The sequence below is a fragment of the Artemia sp. Qi Xiang Cuo genome, chromosome 1 (genome assembly GCF_049724085.1).
Source record: "Artemia sp. Qi Xiang Cuo chromosome 1, ASM4972408v1, whole genome shotgun sequence".
Classification (NCBI taxonomy): domain Eukaryota; kingdom Metazoa; phylum Arthropoda; class Branchiopoda; order Anostraca; family Artemiidae; genus Artemia; species Artemia sp. Qi Xiang Cuo.
In genome coordinates, this window is record NC_142794.1 from 92225965 (window position 1) to 92247261 (window position 21297).

Below are 21297 nucleotides of genomic sequence, written 5' to 3' on the forward strand. Positions count from 1 at the left end.
AACATAAGCTCAGCAGATACAAATACCTTTTAAAATTCAAACTCAAAACGACCAGAAATTACTATTAAAGAATAAATGAAACCCAAAACGAACAGAAATTAAATAAAAAATTATAGCAAAACATACAACAAGTAATAATATAAATGAATAAACAGATCTTAAAGCGAGTAATGCTTAGATTGAATATGAATATCAAGCTTAAAACGAAAAAAACATTTTCCTATTGAAGTATAAATGAAACTTAAAACAAAGTGAAATTAAATAAAAAACCAATGCAAACAAACATAAAACATATATTCAAGTAAATTAATAAATAAATCTTAAAACAACTGAAGCTTAAATTGAATACGCAAATCAAGCTTAAAACGAACAAAAGTCACTAAAAGCAAGAGTTTGGGTATGACCTCCACTGTAAAAAGTCTAAAACCTACTGCGTCATTGGCGCTTTACTGAAAACTAATTTTAAGACAAATATTTTCTTTTGTAGTTTATATTTCTAATAATCACTAAAATTATAGTAACACTTTGAATTGATGAGCTTTCAACAATTAATATCATTATACATCAAATATTCAGCTTAATTTTATTAGCTCTTTTTAAAGTTGTTAAAGACAAAAATAGTTTCCCCATAAACAAGGGTTTGGATACTGCCTCCTTTCCTAACTGTAAATAAAAACCAAAAGCCTACTGCGTCATTGGCGCTTAATTGAAAACGTATTATATTACAAATATTTTCTTTTCCAGTTCTTACAGTATTGAAAATAAAAATACAATTACAGTGAAATAAATTCTTGAACTGATGGATCTTTCAACAATTGATATCATTATACATCAAATATTCAATTTGATGTTGTTTATACTTTCCAAGACTGTTCAAGACGCATATAGTTTTCAATAAAGCGCCAATGACGCAGTAGGTTTTAGACTTTTACTGTGAGAGAAAGAGGACATATCCAAACTCTTGTTTGTAGTGATTTTTGCTCGTTTCAAGCTTGTTTTGCATATTCAAGTTAAGTTACATTCGTTTTAAGATTTACTTATTCATTTAGAATAATATATATTGTATGTTTGTTTGCATGGATTGTCTATTTAATTTCTGTTCTTTTTAAGTTTCATTTATACATCAAAAGGAAAATATTTTGTTTTGTTTTGAGCTTGATATTCATATTCAATCTAAGCATTACTCGCTTTAAGATCTATTTGTTCATTTATATTATTACTTGTTGTATGTTTTCGCTATGATTGTTTATTTAATTTCTGTTCGTTTTGGGTTCTATTCATTCTTTAATAGTAATTTCTGGTCGTTTTGAGTTTGAATTTTAAAAGGTATTTGTATCTGCTGAGCTTAAGTTGAAAATGATCTTTACTTTTGTTTGAAAAAATATTTTTCGGAAAGTTTTTTTTTCATTAATTTTTGTTCGTTTTTGATCGCAAAAAATTTCAAGTTTTTAAAAATTCCTTATTTCAAAATCAAACTTAAAAAAAAAAAATCAAATATTCATCAAATTATCAAAACTGATATCAAAGTGAAAAAATGGGTTTGTGTCAACCTCGGATTTATTATTATCTGATGTTTGAACTATTTTTAACAAAATTACGATCTCAAAATTTTTATCGGATGGGTTTGGGGAAAAAGGGCGTGGGGGGACTAGATTAAGCTTCGGTCTCTTTTGAATCTTCAAAAGTGAACTAGAACTTTATATTTTCAATCAAATGAGCCCTCTCTGAACATTATACGAGTATCCCTTCTATAAGAACCATATATATATCCCCAGAGTATAACAACGCCTATCCCTGGGCCCTGGGGGGTTTTATCGACCCTGGAGTTTTAATATCTGATGGTTGAACTGTTTTTAACAAAATGGTCACCTGAAATTTTTATCGGATGGGTTTATCCATCGGATACACCCAAAGGCGCGGAGGGCGGGAGGGGCTAGTTGCCCTTTGATCTTTTTTTTCACTCTGAGATAATGAAATACAACTTTTAATTTCAATTCAAATGAACCCCCCTCTGAAGTTTATACGAGCATACCTTCCATAAGAACCATATATGCCCCAAGAGCAATACTTACAACGCCTGCCCCGGCCCTGGGGGGGGGGTCGACACAGGAGTTTTTCTTATCTGATCTTTGAACTATTTTAAACGAAATGGCTACCTCAAATTTTTTGTCAGATGTATTTGGGGGAAAAGGGCTTGGGGGGGGGGCATTTGCCCTCCGATCATTTTTGACTCTTAAAAAGGGCATTAGAACTCTCGATTTTCAATCGAATGAGCCCCATTTGAAGTTTATACTACAACCCCTTCTATATGAAGTGCCTCTGGGAAAAAAATAAATGAGTCAGAGGAAAGGCTAGCTGCCCTCAGATCAGTTGTTACGCTTAAAACGTGATTTGCATCTATCATTTTCCAGTCAAATGATCCCTCTAGGAATTTTATACGAGCATCCCTTCCGTGACAACCATGTATGCCCCCCGGGGCACAACTTACAACGCCTAACCCCGGGCCTGGGGGGCTGTGTCGACACCGGAGTTTTTTGTTATCAGAACTTTGAACTATTTTTAACAAAATGTCTATAAATTTTTATCTGATGCACTTAAGACGAGGAGGAAGGGGGGCTAGTTGCCCTCCGATCTCTTTTGACTCTTAAAAAGTGAAGAGAACTTTCAATTTCAGATCAAATGAGCCCTCTCCGAAGTTTATACGAGCATCCCTTCCATAAGAACTATATATGCCCCTAGAGCATTACTCATAATGCCTGCCTCCGGGCTCTGACGGGTTCTGTCAACACAGCAATTTTTCTCACCTGACCTTTGAACTATTTTTAATGAAATGGATATGATAAAAATTTTATCAAATGGGGTTGGAAAAACAGGGTGTGTGGGGGGCGGGGCTAGTTACCCTCGGATATCTTTGACTTAAAAATTGAACAAGAACTTTCAATTTCCAATCAAATGAGCCACCTCTGAAGTTTATACGAGCATCCCTTTCATAAGAACCATATACGCCCACAGGACAAAACTTAAAACGCCTATCTCCCAGGCTCTGGGGATATCTAATTTTTTATATCTAATTTTGAACAGTTTCCAAAACACTGGCTATCTCAAAATTTGTCGCAGGACAGGTTTGGGGGAAAAAGAGCGTGGACGGGGGGCTAGTTTAACTCTCTTGACTCTTAAAAAGTGAACTAGAACTTTCAATTTCCAATCAAATGAGCCCTCTATGAAGTTTATACGAGCATCCCTTTCATAAGAACCATACATGCCCTTAGGGCATAACTTAGAACGCCTTCCCCTGTGCCCTGAGGGGTTCTATTGACACGGGATTTTTTCTTATCCGACCTTAAAACGAGTTTTAACAAGATGTCTATCTCAAAATTTTCATCAGATGGGTTTTGAAAAAGAAGGCGTGAGGAGGGGGGGGGGGGCTAGCTGCCCTCGGATTTCTTTTGACTATTAAAAATTGAGCTCGAACTTTCAATTTCTAATCAAATAAGCCCTCTCTGACGTTTTTACGAGCACCCTTTTCATTTGAACAATATATGCCCCAGGGAATAATTTACAACGCCTGCCCCCAGGCCCTTGGGGGCTTTGGCGACAACTGAGTTTTGGTATCTCACTTTTGAGCAATTTCTAATTTAATGTCTATCTAAAATAGTTTTTTGGATACATTTAGAGAAAAAGAGGCATGGGGGAGGGGGGCTAGTTTCCCTCCAATCTCTTTTCACTCTAAAGAACTTAACTAGAATTTCAATTTCTAATCAAATGAGTCATCTCTGAATTTTTTACGAGCATCCCTTCAAAAAGAACCATATATTCCCCCAGGACATAACTTACAACACCTGCCCTTGGGCCCTGGGGGGCTGTGTTGGCCCCTGAGTTTTCGTTATATGGTCTTTGAACTATTTTAAAAAAAGCTATGCCAAAGTTCTTATCGGATGGGTTTGAGGAAAAAAGGGCGTGGAGGCGGGGGGGGGGGCTAGGTGCCCTCGAATCTCTTTTAACTCTTTAAAGTAAACTAGAACTTTACAATTTCCAATCAAATGATCCCTCTTTGAAGTTAATACGAGCATCCCTTCCAAAAGACCCATATATGCCCCCTGGGCATAACTTAAAACGCCTGCCCCCCCCCCCGGGCCCTGGTGGGTTGTGTCGAAAGCGGAATTTTGTTATGTGATCTTTGAACTATTTTTAACAGAATAGCCATCTTAAAATTTTTATTGGATGCATTTGGAAAAAAGGATTTGGAAGGGGGGGAGCTGGTTACCCTCCAATATCTTTTGACGCTTAAAAAGTGAACTAGAACTTTCAATTTCCAATCAAATGAGCCCTCTCTGAAGTTTATACGAGCATTCCTTCCATAAGAACCATATAAGCCCCCAGGGCGTAACTTATTACCCTTGCCCCTGAAGACTGTCGGGGGAGTGTCCTGCTCAAACATATAATTTCCAGAACTTTCAACTACGTTGAACAAAATGGCTGTATCAAAATTTTGATTAGATGTGTTTGGGGAAATGGTGGGCGTGGAAGGGGTGTCAGTTGCCTTAGAATCACTTTCGACTATTAAAAAGGGAACTAGCCATTTAAATTTCCAAGCGAATGAGCCCTTTCTGAAGTTTCTACGACAAAATTGTCTATACAAAACCTTATATGCCCCCAGAGGCATAACTTACAACCCTTACCCTGAGGGCTGTGGGGGAGTTGTTATCCTCAAAGACCTAATTTCCAGAACTTAAAATTACGTTTAATAAAATGGCTGTCTCAAAATTTTGATTGGATGTGTTTGGGGAAAATGTGGGCGTGAGAGGTGGGTTAGTCGCCCCCAAATCACTTTTGACTATTAAAAAGGGCACTAGCCCTTTGAATTTCCAATCGAATGAGCCTTTTTTGAAGTTTCTACGACAACGCCTTCTATAAAAACTTTATATGCCCCCAGGGTATAACTTGAAACCCTTGCCCTGGGGGCTGTGGGGGAGTGTCCTTCTCAAAAACATATTTTCTATCTGGATATCAACTACGCTGAAAAAATGGCTATCTCAAAGTTTTGATTGGATGTGTTGGGGGAAAGGATGGGCGTGGGGGGGGGGCTAGTTGCCCTCTAATCACTTTCGACTATTTACAAGGGCACTAGACCTTTGAATTTCCAATCAAATGAGCTTTTTTTGAAGTTTCTACGACAACGCCTTCTATAAAAACCTTATGTGCCCCCAGGGCATAACTTAAAACCCTTGCCCTGGGGGTTCTGGGGGAGTGTCCTCCTCAAAATTTTTATTGGATGTGTTTGGGGGAATGATTGGCATGGGAGAGGGCTAATTGCCCTCCAATGTCTTTCGACTATTAAAAAGGGCACTAGCCCTTTGAATTTCTAATCGAATGAGCCTTTTTTGAAGTTTCTACAACACCTTCTATAAAAAAACTTATATGCCCCCAGGGCATAACTTAAAACCATTGCCCTGAGGGTTGTGGGGGAGTGTCCTCCTAAAAAACATATTTTCTATCTGGAAATCAACTACGCTGAACAAAATGACTATCTCCAAATTTTGTTTGAATGTATTTGGGGGAATGCTGTTCGTGGGGGAGGGGGAACATGTTGCCCTCCAATTACTTTCGACTATTAAAAAGGGCACAAGCCCTTTGAATTTCCAATCGAATGAGCCTTTTTTTGAAGTTTCTACGACAAAACCTTCTATAAAAACCTTATATGCCCCCAGGGCATAACTTAAAATCATTGCCCTGAGGGCTTTGGGGGAGTGTCCTCCTCAAAAACATATTTTCTATCTGGAATTCAACTACGCTGAACAAATTAGCTATCTCAAAATTCTGATTGAATGCGTTTGGGGGAATGATGGGTGTGGGGGGGGGGGGGCTAGTTGCCGTCGAATCCCTTTTGACTATAAAAAAGGGCACTAGCCCTTTAAATTTCCAATTGAATGAGCCTTTTTTGAAGCTTCTACGACAACATCTTCTATAAAAAAAACCTTATATGCCCCCAGCGCGTAACTTAAAACCATTGCCCTGAGGGTTGTGGGGGAGTGTCCTCCTCGAAAACATGTTTTCTATCTGGAAATTAATTACGCTGAACAAAATGGCTATCTCAAAATTATGATCGGAGGTGTTTGGGGAAACGATGGGCGTGGGAGGGGGGGGGCTAGTTACCCTCCAATCACTTTCGACTATTAAAAAAGGCACTAGAATTCCCTATTTCCAATCGAATAAGACCCCTTTGAAGTTTCTACGACGACCCCTTCCATATGAAGTGCCTCTGGGAAAAAAATTAAATAAATAATAATAAGACATTGGAGCCGTATGGCCTTTAATATAGGCAGCGCTATAGCGTTGCCGCTGATACTTCAATACTTGAACTTTATACAAGTTTCATGTTCAATGTCACGCATGTGCCTCCTTGCGAACACACAGAAACAAAATGGCGAACTCAATCCACATTTACAAAGAAAAATAGCTTACGAAAAAATCGTTATCGACCAAAAAAGTCGATCAAAAAATGGTAACAAAAAACTACGGTTTATAGGTCGAATAATGTTGTTACACTTTTGAAACCGGGATACATAAACAAGGTATCAAATTAAAAAAAATCAACTTAAAACATCAAAAAATCAAGATTCACACAACCAATATGTAATAGGCTTTAATTAAAATTATTTGAAAAAAACTACGTTTTCTAAAGAGTTAAAGAGGCTGAGTTACAAGGTCGAACCTTAAAACGTACAGGGATTAGGAGGCACAGTTGGGGGGCTGCCGCCCCCAAACCCCGCTTTCGCAGCCTTTAAATATAAAAAAAAAATTTCTTTAAACTGAAAGTAAGGAGCGACATTAAAACTTAAAAAGAACAGAAATTATTCCGTATATGAAAGAGGCTGTGCCCTCCTCAACGCCTCGCTCTTTACGCTAAAGTTTGACTTTCTCACAACTCTTTTTTTAAACAATAAAAACTTTAGCGTAAAGAGCGAGGCGTTGAGGAGGGCACAGCCTCTTTCATATACGGAATAATTTCTGTTCTTTTTAAGTTTTAATGTCGCTCCTTACTTTCAGTTTAAAGAAATTTTTTTTTATATTTAAAGGCTGCGAAAGCGGGGGTTTGGGGGCAGCAGCCCCCCAACTGTGCCTCCTAATCCCTGTACGTTTTAAGGTTCGACCTTGTAACTCAGCCTCTTTAACTCTTTAGAAAACGTAGTTTTTTTCAAATAATTTCTGCACATTTTTGTACAGTTTATTACTTATTATTGCTTGACTAACTGTTAGCTGATCGTGTCAGGAGTTAAAGTTGGGGGGCTGCCACCCCCCAAACTCCCCGCTCTTGAACATTCTTGTGTTAAGGCTTTTAATTCCTGAATACTCAAATCACGTCGTACAGGGTGCCTCCTAATCCCTGTACGTTTTAAGGTTCGAACTTGTGACTCAGCCTCTTTAACAGCCCCCCAACTGTGCCTCCTAATCCCTGTACGTTTTAAGGGTCGACCTTGTAACTCAGCCTCTTTAACTCTTTAGAAAACGTAATTTTTTTCAAATAATTTAAAAAATAAACTGAGTTTCTTTTCAAAGTATATAAAAAAGTTTCTCTGATGGTGAATCGAACACTAGTTTTCCGCATGAAAGTCTGAAGTCTCAGCCGCTGGACTATACAAACACAATAGTAATTGTTGTTTAGCAAATAGAAGGTATTTTCGACGCAAGCAAATTCCCAAAAATCTTGATATGTGGTTTTTGGAAAACAGGGAAGGAGTGATCAGATTGAGCTGAAATTTCGACGATAAGCTCCCAGGCCCCAGGAAAGCTTATCCTCTAAATTTCAGCCCGATCAGACAACGTTAAAGGGGGGTTGTGGAGGGAAAAATTAACATGGGCTAATATAGGAAAACGAGGTTTTTCGTAAATGTAAATTCGGGGGATAATTTTTTCGGTCTGAAAATATCAAAAGGCCCTAACAGGTCGAATTCTGCTTCGAATGAGTCCTCATTCAACCGGATCCGTTGCCAACTGTGGCCTGTCGGAGTTGCTAAGAAAAAAAAAGAAATGAATTTTAAGTGGCTATATTTGGTTTTTTAAAACAGGGACGGAGTTATCGGATTAATCTGAAATTTCGAAGAAAATCTTTCGGGTCCTCAGAAAGCATAATTAATAAATTTAATACCAATCGGACAACGTTCAAGGGGGGCTGTGGTGGGAGGGTCCAAACTTCCGGCCCAGTTTACCCCATGAAGATAAAGTCGGAGGAGGATGAAATTTTGCAAGTTTCTTAGTTTGAGCTTGGGCTACAAAATGCAATTACCGCCGTCTCTCTGCGACCTCTAGGACCTGAAATCGCTTAACATTGTGGTGGGTCGCCTCTTTATAGAGGCACAAGTGTGCCTCCTTGATTACTTGCATAAATAGAATCTAATTACTCGCACTTATTCGTGTCATAAAACTTTCAACACCCTCAAAGAACTCCTCAGGAACGGCAATTAAAACAGGAAAAATCTTTTGGTTTTCTGTCATGTTGAAAACAAAAGATTGAAAAAAATCAAGACTAATTGAACAGATTTTTTTCTACTTCCCCTTTACGCTGTAGGAAAATATATTAGAATTCCACAGAGCTGTTCTCCTTTAATTTATATACATTTACGATTTTGATTCTGTTATATTTTACTACTACTACTACAACTACGAGCTCACTATAACGTTCAATCGATTAAGAAGACCAACTGGCAAACACAAACCCTTCATGCTCTATGAGCATGACCACTTCACAAAAAAGCATGACCATATCACAAAACTCTATAACCACATCACAAAAAAAGCAAAAGATTTTAAGCTTTAGATTTTACAATACAGACGGGAGGACTTTCAGGTCTACAGGACTGCATTTGGATCTCCATTCTATTTATAATTCCAAGCAAGATATGTTTTGACACTTTTACAAGAAAACCGTAGGCCTACATCTTGGGCAAATTTTATTCAACTTCAGTGTGAGAATTCCGCCATCAATGTTGAGAAGAGCTTTCTGCCGCAATACTGAAACATGGATCAGAAAAACGAAATATTGTAGCAATAATTTCAAATATTATTCACTGATATGGACTGTAAAATATCACTTCAGTTCACATACTTTAGGCTCTGGCACAAGGTTACGCAAAACTTCTTGGTCCCCAAAAAGAATTACGGTATGCAAAGCTTTCCAAAATGCGATACCACTTTCATCTATTTAGTCAGAGTTTCAGAGTTTTGGTCGAAACCATGGAGATTAAACACTTTAATTAAGCAGGATTAAGCAAATATTATTCCGTAAATTAAGGGGGGGGGGTTACTCCCTTTTGAAACTCCACCCTTTATAATAAATTTTAACTTTTTGTCTCAATTTTGTAAAAACTACTGCTTAAATACACGGGCCGTAACAAGTACCTTAAACTATCATCAAATTTTTCATAGTTTAGTGATTTAGTGGATCATAAACCTCCCGCTCTATACGCTAAGGTTTGACTTTGTGTCCCAAATATTTGAGAACAACTGCTCAGACTTAATCTTAAATTATAAAGCACTATAAAATTTAGCGTAACGAGCGAAGAGGACAGGAGGGGACACCCACTAAACCGAGAAAAATCTTATAAAGTTTTTGGGGATGTTTCCCTCCTTTTTCGATATTCAGATAAATTTTCTGAGGCTCGTGGCTTTTATTGGGTAACATTAAACCTAATGAAACTTATATATTTGGAACAAGTATAAAAAGCCTTTTGACGTATTAATTGTGATCAAAATCCTCTTTTCAGAGTTACGGCTACTATTGGACCTAGCCACTCCTTACTTACAGTCTGTACCCAAAAATGTTTGAGCTGTTTGAACCACTCACCCTAACTAAAATTGGTCCCCAGATCAACGAAAGCAGTAAAGGGACCCGATGGTCCCTTCACTTTGCGTTTCCAATGATATTCGCCAAACACTTGAAGACAGTCATCCTAGACCTATTGCCAATAAAACGTTCTCTAAAATTTGTTTAATTTTTTGTTAATAATTTCTTAAAAGAAGAAAATAAATAAAAAATAATAATAATACCTGTCAACCATCTTGCAAGCCGGGAAAAATCTGAATGTGGGTCAGGCGCTCCTGTCAACAGATTTTTGTACTGCAAATGCTGAAAAGAAAGTAAGGTCTTGATTTCATATAAAACTGTCAATATTTTGCTATTTTTGCAAGATCGGCTGCCCTGACATTATGAATATAAGCTTAAAGGTAGTATCAGGGACGTGTAAGGGGGGTGGGGTGGTTTCAAAGCAACAAACCTATCTCCCCCTGAAAAAATTAAAACTTGTAGATCCTTCTCATTTAATTTATCAAATAAATTGTGTCTTTATTGTTGCCCCCTCCAACCCCCCCCCCCCCGAGAAAAACAACAACAACATATTCTGATTACGTGCTTGAAGTGCGTTTTTCATTTGCGCACGAATTTATATGCATTTAATCAGTCGCAAATATACATGTAAATATTTAACCTTTTTCCAGAATTACGTTGCAGATAGAAAAACAGGTGTTAAAAACTCCCATCGTTGCTAAATTAAAAAAATATTATGCATTAAATCTTTATTTTGGTTGCTCGATCGTAAATTTTGCGGTTGAATGCTAATTACAAATGGGATACATAAGTGAAGACGTAGTCCTGCGTATGTTCGATTTGACTGATAAGTGCAACTACAATCTTAGCTGAGAATTACTTTTATAAACTTAAGATACTATATTCTACAGGGACCCATGTACACAATAAATACACACTTTTTTTTTGAAGGGAGATGTCAAGAGAAGAAAATCCTTGAATGTAAGATATGAAGAAATCCTACTTGATCAGGATTTGATCCATACTTGATCAAGTGGAAGATGAGACAACAGGTCAGTTGAATGTCCATTAGATTGAATGAATCGTCCCACTGTTAATATATTATAATATAGGTTCTATAGGTTCTATCTGTAAGTCAGACTGTATACACTTTCAGTTGAGCAAGGCTTCATTATAGGCGACGCCTTGGGAGAGGACACTTGACAGGTGCCTACCCGTTCAAAAATTTAAATTTCAACTAAACATTCCTATCTCCCAGATGTTTCTAAACGAATTACCATAATGTTTCTTGGTTTTATGTCTATATCATTAAGTAACTATAACATTACGCACGAAATATAGTATGCTACGAGGTTACGTCAAGTTAAGTATAACCTTGAGCAATTAAAGAAGTCTTTTCACACAAAACTAAAGCAGAAATAAGTAAAACCATCATAATTATCGTCTACATCCATCACAATCATCATAAGGAGATTTAAGGCCTTATCAAGCATAAAAGGTCTATTTCGGAAAAATCTATCGATACAGGTATTTCTTATAAGAATATAAAAGCAAGAAAAATTGGTTAAATTCGAACGTTTTTGTCCATAAAATAACCAAATATCAACAATCTATTGATTCCTAAACATACCTACATATTCAAAAGATAGCTGTACCTTCTTTATCTGTTTGGTATCATTTGCTTCGACTTATTTTTGTTGATTTTCCACTTAAGGTTCTTTTTTTTATTTGGTACTCTCTAATAAAAGAACCTGCATTAATGCAGAAGGTGGTCTCTTTCACTAAAAATAAAATTCAAATATTTTTTTTTTTAATTTTGCTTTAGAAATATTAAATAAATGGTTGTATAAATAGATATGATTGTGTTTCTACTAAACATAATTAACCAATCAGATTTTATTTTCTTTGTGGTTGGTGCTTCAAATTGTTTGTAAAAATCACAAATTGTTGCATGAGGAAAATTAACTTATGCATTTTTGTCATCTTCGAGTCCCAACCTTCAACTCCTCGAAGCTCTCCACTGCGGCAGTTCGAAATGAGTTCGTCATTACACTCTCTAACTAATTTGAAGCCATTCCCTTAGATGTTGACACTGAGTCAACCTGGAAAATCATCAAAGAGGTTTGATGATTTTTCTTTGATGTTAACTCCGCCTGTTAGGACCCTTGCCTCTCGGGGCTCGGTGAGCAGCCTGTCCCAAGCCAGGAGAGGAGGAGGGTTGAGTGTTAGGCTAATCCCCTATCCCTGTAAAAATTTTAGATGATTTTCGAAACGACAACGAGAAACCTCGGACCTAATTTGATTTCTCTGGTAACGACTACTGGCTGTCCCCGGACACGATTTTTGACAGCGAATGAACCTTTTCGTCTTGTTTTTTGGAATGTCAGGACTGTTAATCCTGAGACATAACCAGGTCGTCTAGAGGGCGTGATTAGAGTTCTCCAATCATATAAGATTGAAGTAGGAGCTGTTTCTGAAGCCAGGCTGACTGGCTCTGGTTCAATTTACGTCGACAACTAAGAAATCTTTTTTGCAGGTAAAGAAAAGAGACGCGAAGCTGGGGATGTCCTAATTGTCAGTAAACAAGCAGAGAAGTTGATGTTAGAGTCTATGTCTAAGGAAGAAAGAATAATCAGGGCTCGTTTGAAAGCTCCCAGTCTAAAGTTACAGTCGTTGCAGCCTATGCCCCCACAAACGATTCTGGTGGGGACACCAAGGACAGTTTTTATAGTGATTTGAACGACATACTCAATACAGTACCTGAGCACTATGTATTAGTTGTGTGTGACGACTTTAATGCCAAAGTTGGTAGTGATAATAGTTTTGCACCTGATGTGCTAGGCCGCCATGGCCTGGGTGTTATCAATGCTAATGGAGTGCGTTTGGTGGATATGTGGGAAAGCCAAAGCCTGATAGTAGGTGGATCATGGTTCCCCCACCGTGAAGTACACAAACATACTTGGACTTCTCCTGACGATGTTACAAGAAGCCAGATTGACCACATGAAGCCAGAAGCCAGATTGACCATATATTGGTGAAAAAGTGCCATAGACGATCGCTGGACAATGTGCGAACTTACCGTGGCGCAGATACATACTTTGACCACCAACTGGTGATTGCCAGTTTCAAACTCAAGCTGAAGACAGTGAAGAAATGTAAAGACCCTATCAAGTCCTTTGATGTCTGGAAGCTCCAGGACAAGAATCTTCAACAAGCGTACTGTGTGAATCTTGCTAATAGGTTTGCAAGTTTTTCAACTGAAGACACAACTGCAACAGTAGACAAGAGATGGGAGTCTATTGTACAATGTGTGCGGGGTGCCGCCGAAGAAAACATAGGGAATACAAAAAAAGAAAAGTGAGCAGTGGATCAGCGACAAATCTTGGAAACTTATAAATGACCGAAAAGAAACCAAAGTCATGTTGGATTCATGCAAAAATGATTCCACTGTCGAGTACAAATATTTTTTGAAACCTAAATATAAGGAAGCCCGCAAGGCCATAAAGCGGTCTACCAGAAATGCCAAACGGCTCTTTCTTCAGACAAATGCGGCCGAAGCAAAGGCAGCCGCCAGTCGAACAGTCTATCGTATAGCAAAGGAATTAACTGGAAATTTAAGAAAGCCAGCACCTGTGACTGAAAGTAAGGCTGGCCAACTTCTTACAAAAATGGAAGACATTGATAAGAGATGGAAGGAATACTTCAATGAGGTACTAAACTTTCCACCGCCTACAAACCCTGTATCCCCTACGGCTGAGCTACCGTTTCTCCAACTTGACATAAGCGAAGAACCTATAGGTCTGCTCGAAGTCATGACAGTATTGCAGAAGATTAAGGATGGCAAAGCTGCAGGAGTTGATGGATTACAGCCTGAACTCTTAAAGTATAGAGCTGAAGTCATTGCCGACCCTCGTGAAGGGTCACGCTGTTATTTCTCAGATATGGGAAAGTGAAAATATTCCCATCAATTGGAAGAAAGGGGTTATCGTCAAGCTCTTTAAAAAAGGCAGAACAACCGACTGTAATAACTGGCGGGGTATCACTATGAAGTCTGTAGGGAGTAAGATTTTCTGCCAAGTACTACTGGACCGTATTCAGTCAAAAGTTGACGCAATATTAAGAGATGAGCAACATGGGTTTCAACCAGGGAGATCGTGCACTGATTTGATATTCAGTTTGGGGATACTGATAGAAGAAGCAAACGAATGGCAGACTGAGATTATTGTTGCCTTTATTGAATTTTTGAAAGCGTTTGGTTCGGTCCCCATAGACTCACTATGAAAAATACTTCGGTATTATGAATTCCCCGACAAAGTTGTTTGTATAATTGTCAGGCTAAACGAAAATCAGTTATATGCTATACGGACTTATGATGGGGACCCTAACGAATGGTTCAGTGTGAAGTCTGGTGTCCGCCAAGGATGTATCCTCTCCCCAGTGTTGCTTGCTATTCACATCGACTACGTACTTCAAAAATGTAACTTCAGAGGTGGAATTCAGCTGAACCGAATCCACACATTCTATATTGGCGATTTTGCTGATGATATAACCCTCCTATCTCATGTAAGAGAGGAGCTACAGAATAATATAGCTGTACTCTCATGTATGGCCGGGCGAGTTGGTATGTCAATTAGTACACGGAAAACAAAAGTCATGCGAAACAGCGTCAATACCCTACCTGCCCCACTGCTTAAAATCGGATCTGATGTACTAGAGGAGGTTGAAGAGTTCAAGTACCTTGGTAGTGTCGTTAAATATGGTGGTAGCCTTGAGTGGGAAATTACTGCACGGATTACATGCGCAGGAAGCGCCTTCAATAAACTAAGAAATGTGTGGAGGAATCCAGCATACTCCCTATAGCTCAAGCTTCAGCTTTTCAATAGTAAAGTCCTCTCCCTACTAATGTACTGCTGCGAATCTTGGGCGTTGACTAAGAAGCTGGAAAAGCGAATCCCGGGTTTTGAGAACATCTATCTTCGGCATATCCTTGGTGTCCAGTGGACTGATAAGCTCACCAACGCCTCTATATGGGAAAAGACGAAGCAGCCACTCGTGATCGATAGAATTGTGACTAACCGATGGCGATATTGGGGTCACATGGTGCGGATGGGTGAGGGCCGCCTACCCCACGATGTGTGGTGTTGGGTTCCTTCTGGCATCAGAAGACACGGGTGACAGAAGACAACACTGGTAAAATGCCTTAAGAAGGATGCCGCGCTTTTGAGATTGTCGGTCAAAGAACTTCGGTCAAAAGCACAACAGATATCATCATGGAGAGGCACCGTTGTCGATGCGCCAGCCGGCGTGGGAAGACCTAAGCTAAGCTAACGCCAAGAGACTAAAAGACCGATGGTTGTCAGAGAGAACCTGGAACCTGATTGGTGACCGTTATAACCTAAAGCTACAGCTCTTAAAAGGTTGTTAAAACAGTGACACCGTTCTGAAGAATCAAACGTACAAAGAAAAGTCAAAAGGTAATAAGTCAAAAGGAGCGCAAGGGGGGATAAACACAACCTTTTTGAAAAAAGCTGTGGTGACTCCGGAGCCGTATACAAGAATACCAATGAAATTGTGAAGAAATGCAGAATCGTAAACGGACCAGTTAAAAATGCAAATGCCAAAATTGTCTCAGACCCAGCAGAAATACCCGTATTGTGGGCTTTCCATTTCGAGAAAATTCTGAACAGATCCCGCCCAGTGGATCCACCAGTTATCCCTGCAACCCCCTTTTTGAACCTCCAAATGAACACAGAAGAACCTTGTGATGTAGAAGTTCGACAGGCAGCCCGCAAGCTTAAGAATGGCAGAGCAGCAGGAACTGATAGAATAACAGTCGAGATAATAAACGTATCACTTAATATCTGTATCGATGTGTGGCTTAAACTTGTTGCTAGTATCTGGAAGTCTTAAAAGGTACCCCGATGATTGGACAAAAAGAACGCTCATCAAACTTTTCCAGAAAGGAGACGCCACAAATTGTGACAACTGGAGGGGCACCAGTCTCCTATCTATTCCGGGTAAACTCTTCTTACAAATTATTCTTCAGCGCATCCAGACAGTTCTCGATAAATACCTACAGGAAGAACAGCACGGCTTCCGGCCGTCCCGTTCTTGCACGGATCTTATCTATACACTACGGATGATGATTGAGGAGTGCAAAAAAGGCGAGAAAAATGTACCTGATTTTCTTGGACTTCGAGAAAGCCTTCGACTCCATCGACCGAGACTCGCTCTGGAAAATCCTACGATACTACGGAATTACTGATAAAATAGTGGCCCTAATTGTTGCATTATACGAAAACAAAGAATGCTGCGTTCAGACCCAAGAAGGAAATACTAGATATCTCCGTATCATGTCCGGCGTAAAATAGTACTTTATTTTTTCTCCCTTCCTCTTTTTCCTCGTTGTCGATTACATACTCTTTGATCGTACAGGGTTCGGCATCCAAATTGGAGAAGGTAAGCAGCTAGCCGATCTGGATTTTGCTGACGATATTGCCTTGATGAAAAGTAACAAGACCAAACTCCAGGATCTCTTCAATACTATCCGTGAAAATGCAGGCCGACTTGGCCTCAAGATCAACACAGAAAAGACAAAGATCATGGCAACAACTAATTCCTCCTGAACATAAAGAGTGGATATTCAACTGTCGAGCAGGTCTCTAGAGTTCAGGTACCTCGGCAATACGGTGGGAAATTCAGGGTCAAGCGAGCGGGAAGTGCAGTTGAGGATAGGGCAAGCCAGTGGAGCTTTCAACCAACTATACCCAGTATGGCAATCGAAAAAGTATTCTACGAAATTGAAAATAAGGCTATTTCATAGCAATATCCTTTCTCCCCTCCTATACAGTCGTGAGTGAGTGCAGTGAGGGGGGTAGGTAATGGGTTAGATAAAAGTGGGTTAGAAATTAGGCCGCCACAATTAAGAAAAAATGTTATTATTTTAGCAGAGTGTAAATTATCATTGATTTGAATCGCCCATTAATTTACATTTCTCTTTCCCATCCTTTTGCTATGATGGGCTGGGAGGGGTCCGAAGCGGGGAGTCAACAACAAGGGAGACGGGCTCTTGCCTTCGAAAACAATTGCCTTCAGAGGATTCTGAATATCGACTGAAGAGATCATGTCACAAACCAGGAAGTCCGTTCTATCTCAGGCTAGCCCATAGCCACGGACATCATTCGGCAACGAAGGTGGCGATAACTAGGGCATGTGATCCGAATGAAGGACGATAGGATCCCAAGACAGATCTAGGAATAGCAACCTCAGGGAAACCACAGGAGAGGTCGACCAAAAAACACCTTGCGTTGCAGATATAGACGAGACCTGTCCAATATTTACAACGACGATACAACCCCAATGGAAAGATGTTCTGGTGGTGGTGCACATTCGGGACGATTGGCGGCTCTTCTTGGATGCCCTGGGTGCTTCTGGCGACACAGGAGGATCTAAAGTTTAAGGTATGGTAATTTGTGTCATCTAATGATCTATTTCGATAAACTGTTTATGATTTCTAATAAAATATTTAATACTGGCTCATGTTAAATAGTCCATTTCCTCACCGAAGACGGCAAAAACACAAAGTAACTAATAATAACCTTAACTCTCGCTATTCCCTAACCTTGAACTGAAAATTTAACTAACTTAAATTTAAAGATATATCTCTCAGGGATTTAGAAGTTAAAATAAAAGTTAGCAATTAAACAATATCTGTAATTCAAGACCCCCCCCCCCCCCATGTTACTTTGGTCTTTCATCAAGTATTATTTCCGAAAAAAAAAAAAACCCAAACAGTTGAGTAAGCAAAAATGGACAATCAAAACCCAAAAGACGTACTGTTTTCCTTTGATTTCCAGCAGGATGTACAAACATGTCTTGAGATGCGATGAGATGATGATGTGATGAGCACCAACTTCTAATATTTAACCAAGCAGCAGTACCAGTTGGCGAAACCATTGACACCCCTGATTTTGACTCCCTATGAAGTAGCACGAGCTCTTTCTGCGTTCGCACTGCCATTCTTTCCAGTCTTTTTTCTACCTACAATACAAACATAGCATACGTAAAAATATATATATATATATATATATATATATATATATATATATATATATATATATATATATATATATATATATATATATATATATATATATATATATATATATATATATATATATGTATATATATATATTATATATATATATATATATATATATATATATATATATATATATATATATATATATATATATATATATATATATATATATATATTATATATATATATATATAATCCCCCTCATAACAATAATCCCCCTCATATATATATACACAGTCATATAAACGTACATATACGTGGTCATATAAACTTCGAAGGGGGCTCATTGGATTGGTGATCAGACGCTCTAGTTCTCTTGTTAAGATTCAAAGTGATAGGAGGGTAGCTATCCCCACCCCACACACACACTTCGTATTATCCCGAAATGCATCTAATATATATTTTAAGATTTCCATTCTATTCAAAATTTTACTTAGACAAAATTTGACGAGGGCTCCTGTCACCTCAAACTCGTCTTGTTCAATCAAAGATGACTTTTGCAGAACAATCCTTCAACTAAAAAAGCTAATTGAATTGTTTTTCGAAGTGAAGTAAAGTTCTCCAAACTAAATTCTGTCTCAGCAATAAGGGGCTCTTGCTCATCCCCCTCCCCCTATGCATAATTAATTAACGCCTCATTTTCTTTTCGTCGATATTTATTTGTATTATCTTAAAGATTTTTATAGAGCTTAGAGACCCCTCCACTTGTCTTAATGAATCCATTTTCCAACCCCTTAAAAAATAATATGAAACTACGAAATAATCCTTTACCGTTAGTTTTATTGGACAAAAAGCCTATAATAACGGTTCAGTTTTATGAACTATATTTATATTCAGAGGCAAAAGGTATACCAGTATCGTCGCTGGCCTGATATGTTATATAAACTGACTATCTGACTTCATGATCGATAAAATTTCTACAAAAAAATCAATAAAAAATTACTGTTTAATGGGCCAAGATGTTGGTATGAGGCAATTTCCTTTGGTGTGATGTCTTTTCTAACTTATAAATAGCACTGGATCTTATAGTGCTCATTCCAATAAGCCTAATTTTAATAACCTAGACGTAGAAAATATATCGTCACGTCTAACTGCATAATTTTCATCAAGACCGCTTTTGGGGGAGTTCAATTTCAAAATCGTCAATCAAATTGTGATATTTTTCATCGTTCTAAGTCAAATAGTAAAAAGCAAGAAACAGTTTAATTCTCTTATGTTATTAGTTCTCTTATGCATTAGGTCTTCTAACAATGTTTTAGGGATGGCTCCAATAGACGCCAATAAGGGAACCATGGGGCCATAAACTGGAACACCTTAGGGAAATTTCATGATGGCACTCATAATGCCTCATTTCTTTCCATCATCTGCGCCGATAGGCATAACAATGAACGCTTTCAACAGATTTTATTTCGTGCAGCAAGAAGGGAGCCATCATCCCACAACATCCATATTATTGAACTAGTTGACAAACTCTCCAAGGAATGAAAAAAGAGGCGTCAAGGCACTGGGGCATGAGGAGCGAGGGACACTTGTCCCTTTTTCCAAGATGTATCTTAAAACATTCCGAGTGTTTGGCTAAAATATATAACTTGAAACTTGATTAGATAAGGTGTATGGTATTTGGGTACCCAAGGGCATGCTGGTTGTTGCAGGGGTAAAATCTTGCCCTCCAGCCTGCCTTAGCCCCCAAAAAAGGGTATTTAAAATGGATCAAGTGAGCCTCTTAAGTTTCTTTCGTGTTTGGTTTCTGCAAAGAAAAATGGAAGGACATTAAAAAGCCTGATAAGATCATCATGGAAATGAAGGAATATAACGAAAAATAAAATTGCGACCTTGCCAACAGTTGGTTCAGCGTCAGCAAGGCATACTACGAGGATACAATCTGCCTGCCTTATGCATGTCTGCGTCCATGAAGACATTTCTTTGTCGCAAAGATAGAGTACAATCCTGTGTTGATCTTCTTGTCTTGCAAGCCATGCGGAGAGGCGATAGTCATTCATTCCATCGAAAGTTTCTGGATTTAGGTAAACATTCAGTTTTTGTGAGGTCAATAGAAGAAGCGGACCTAGAAAAAATACATGTAATGAACCAAGTATATCGTGGTTGTGTTTAATATTTTTCCAAATTCAAAAACTGTAAAAGAAACAAAAATTCAAATTAAACAATCTTTTTAACAGAACTACTCTAGGATGGGATATTTATTTAAAAAAAATCGCTATCACAAGCCCACAAAGGGCCGAATTCGGACTTTGGAGTCGACAACATAAATGGTTACACTAAAAATGCAAAGAACAACTAAAAAATAGAGAAAACCATAATGAACAATCATTTAAAAGTCAATAATTAAAACTGTAAAAAGTCAATTAAAAAATTAAAAAGATAAAAACTGGTCAAACTAAACTTAGAGCGAGACATAAATACATTAAAAACTGGTCAATATAAACTTAGAGCGAGACATAAATACATTTAAATTAAAAGGGATACTAAGAAAATGTCAATAATTCAACGACAGTACATCAATAAAAGAGTTAAAAACAATAAAAACTGGTCAAAAAAAAAAAGGGGGGGGCAAGCAAATGAGTGCAAGAACCTGGGCAGTACCATCAGCTAATAAAAAAAAGAGGGGGGAAGAAACTATTGAGACATTTTATTTATTTTTTCTGTAATGAAGGGGATAAAAGTTCTTTCGTATCTGGAAGTAACGCAGCGAATGGGGACAAAGCAGGGATGGGCTCAGAAACAGCTCGAGGCGGCCGTAATCTGGATGGGGAGTGACGTTTGGGGAAAATACTTGCCGTCCGAGAGTTTGTTATGGCATTTTTTGCAAAACGGAGGCACAACGAAATCCTCCTTTGCTCCAGGGTTTTCAGCCTAGCTTTTTTAGGAGCAGAGAGTATGGCACCTTGCCTTCTTTGAAAATTATTCACAGGGCCCTTTTTTGAACTGATTCGATTTTTTCCGATTCTCCGCGAGAGATACCAGGGTGCCAAACTGGACAAGCATATTCTAGCTGCGGGTGGACAAAAGACGTGTAAATTTGTAAGGAGTGAGAAGGGGTGATGCTGAATTTATTTAGGAGCTTAAGAAGGGCGATAGACACATTAGCTCTATGGATGATGTCTTTAACGTGGATATCTCACTTGAAATTTTAAGAAATTGTGACGCCAAGTAGTTTAAAAGAGGCAACAGAAATTTCTGGAGGGATAGGATTAAGAAAATAGAGCGAGGATTTGAGGAAACAAATGGGCATTATCATAGACATAGAGGCGTTTAATGTCATGTCTAATTCTAATGCCTCGTCTCCAAATTAATTGAGGATAATCATAGGGTCAGTTATTAAATTTATGAAGCAAGTTTCAACAACCGTTAGGTCATC

General features: G+C 38.3%; 1 protein-coding gene across 1 annotated transcript in view; it reads right to left on the minus strand.

Moving 5' to 3' along the window:
• The window catches only part of LOC148956923 (neuropathy target esterase sws-like), a 142241-nt gene that overhangs the window by 5474 nt on the left and 115470 nt on the right, over positions 1–21297 (minus strand). Inside the window, 3 exon segments of the mRNA XM_089087769.1 lie at positions 10045–10123; positions 17657–17860; positions 19754–19986. Of these exon segments, the coding sequence (XP_088943895.1) occupies positions 10045–10123; positions 17657–17860; positions 19754–19986 (516 nt within the window).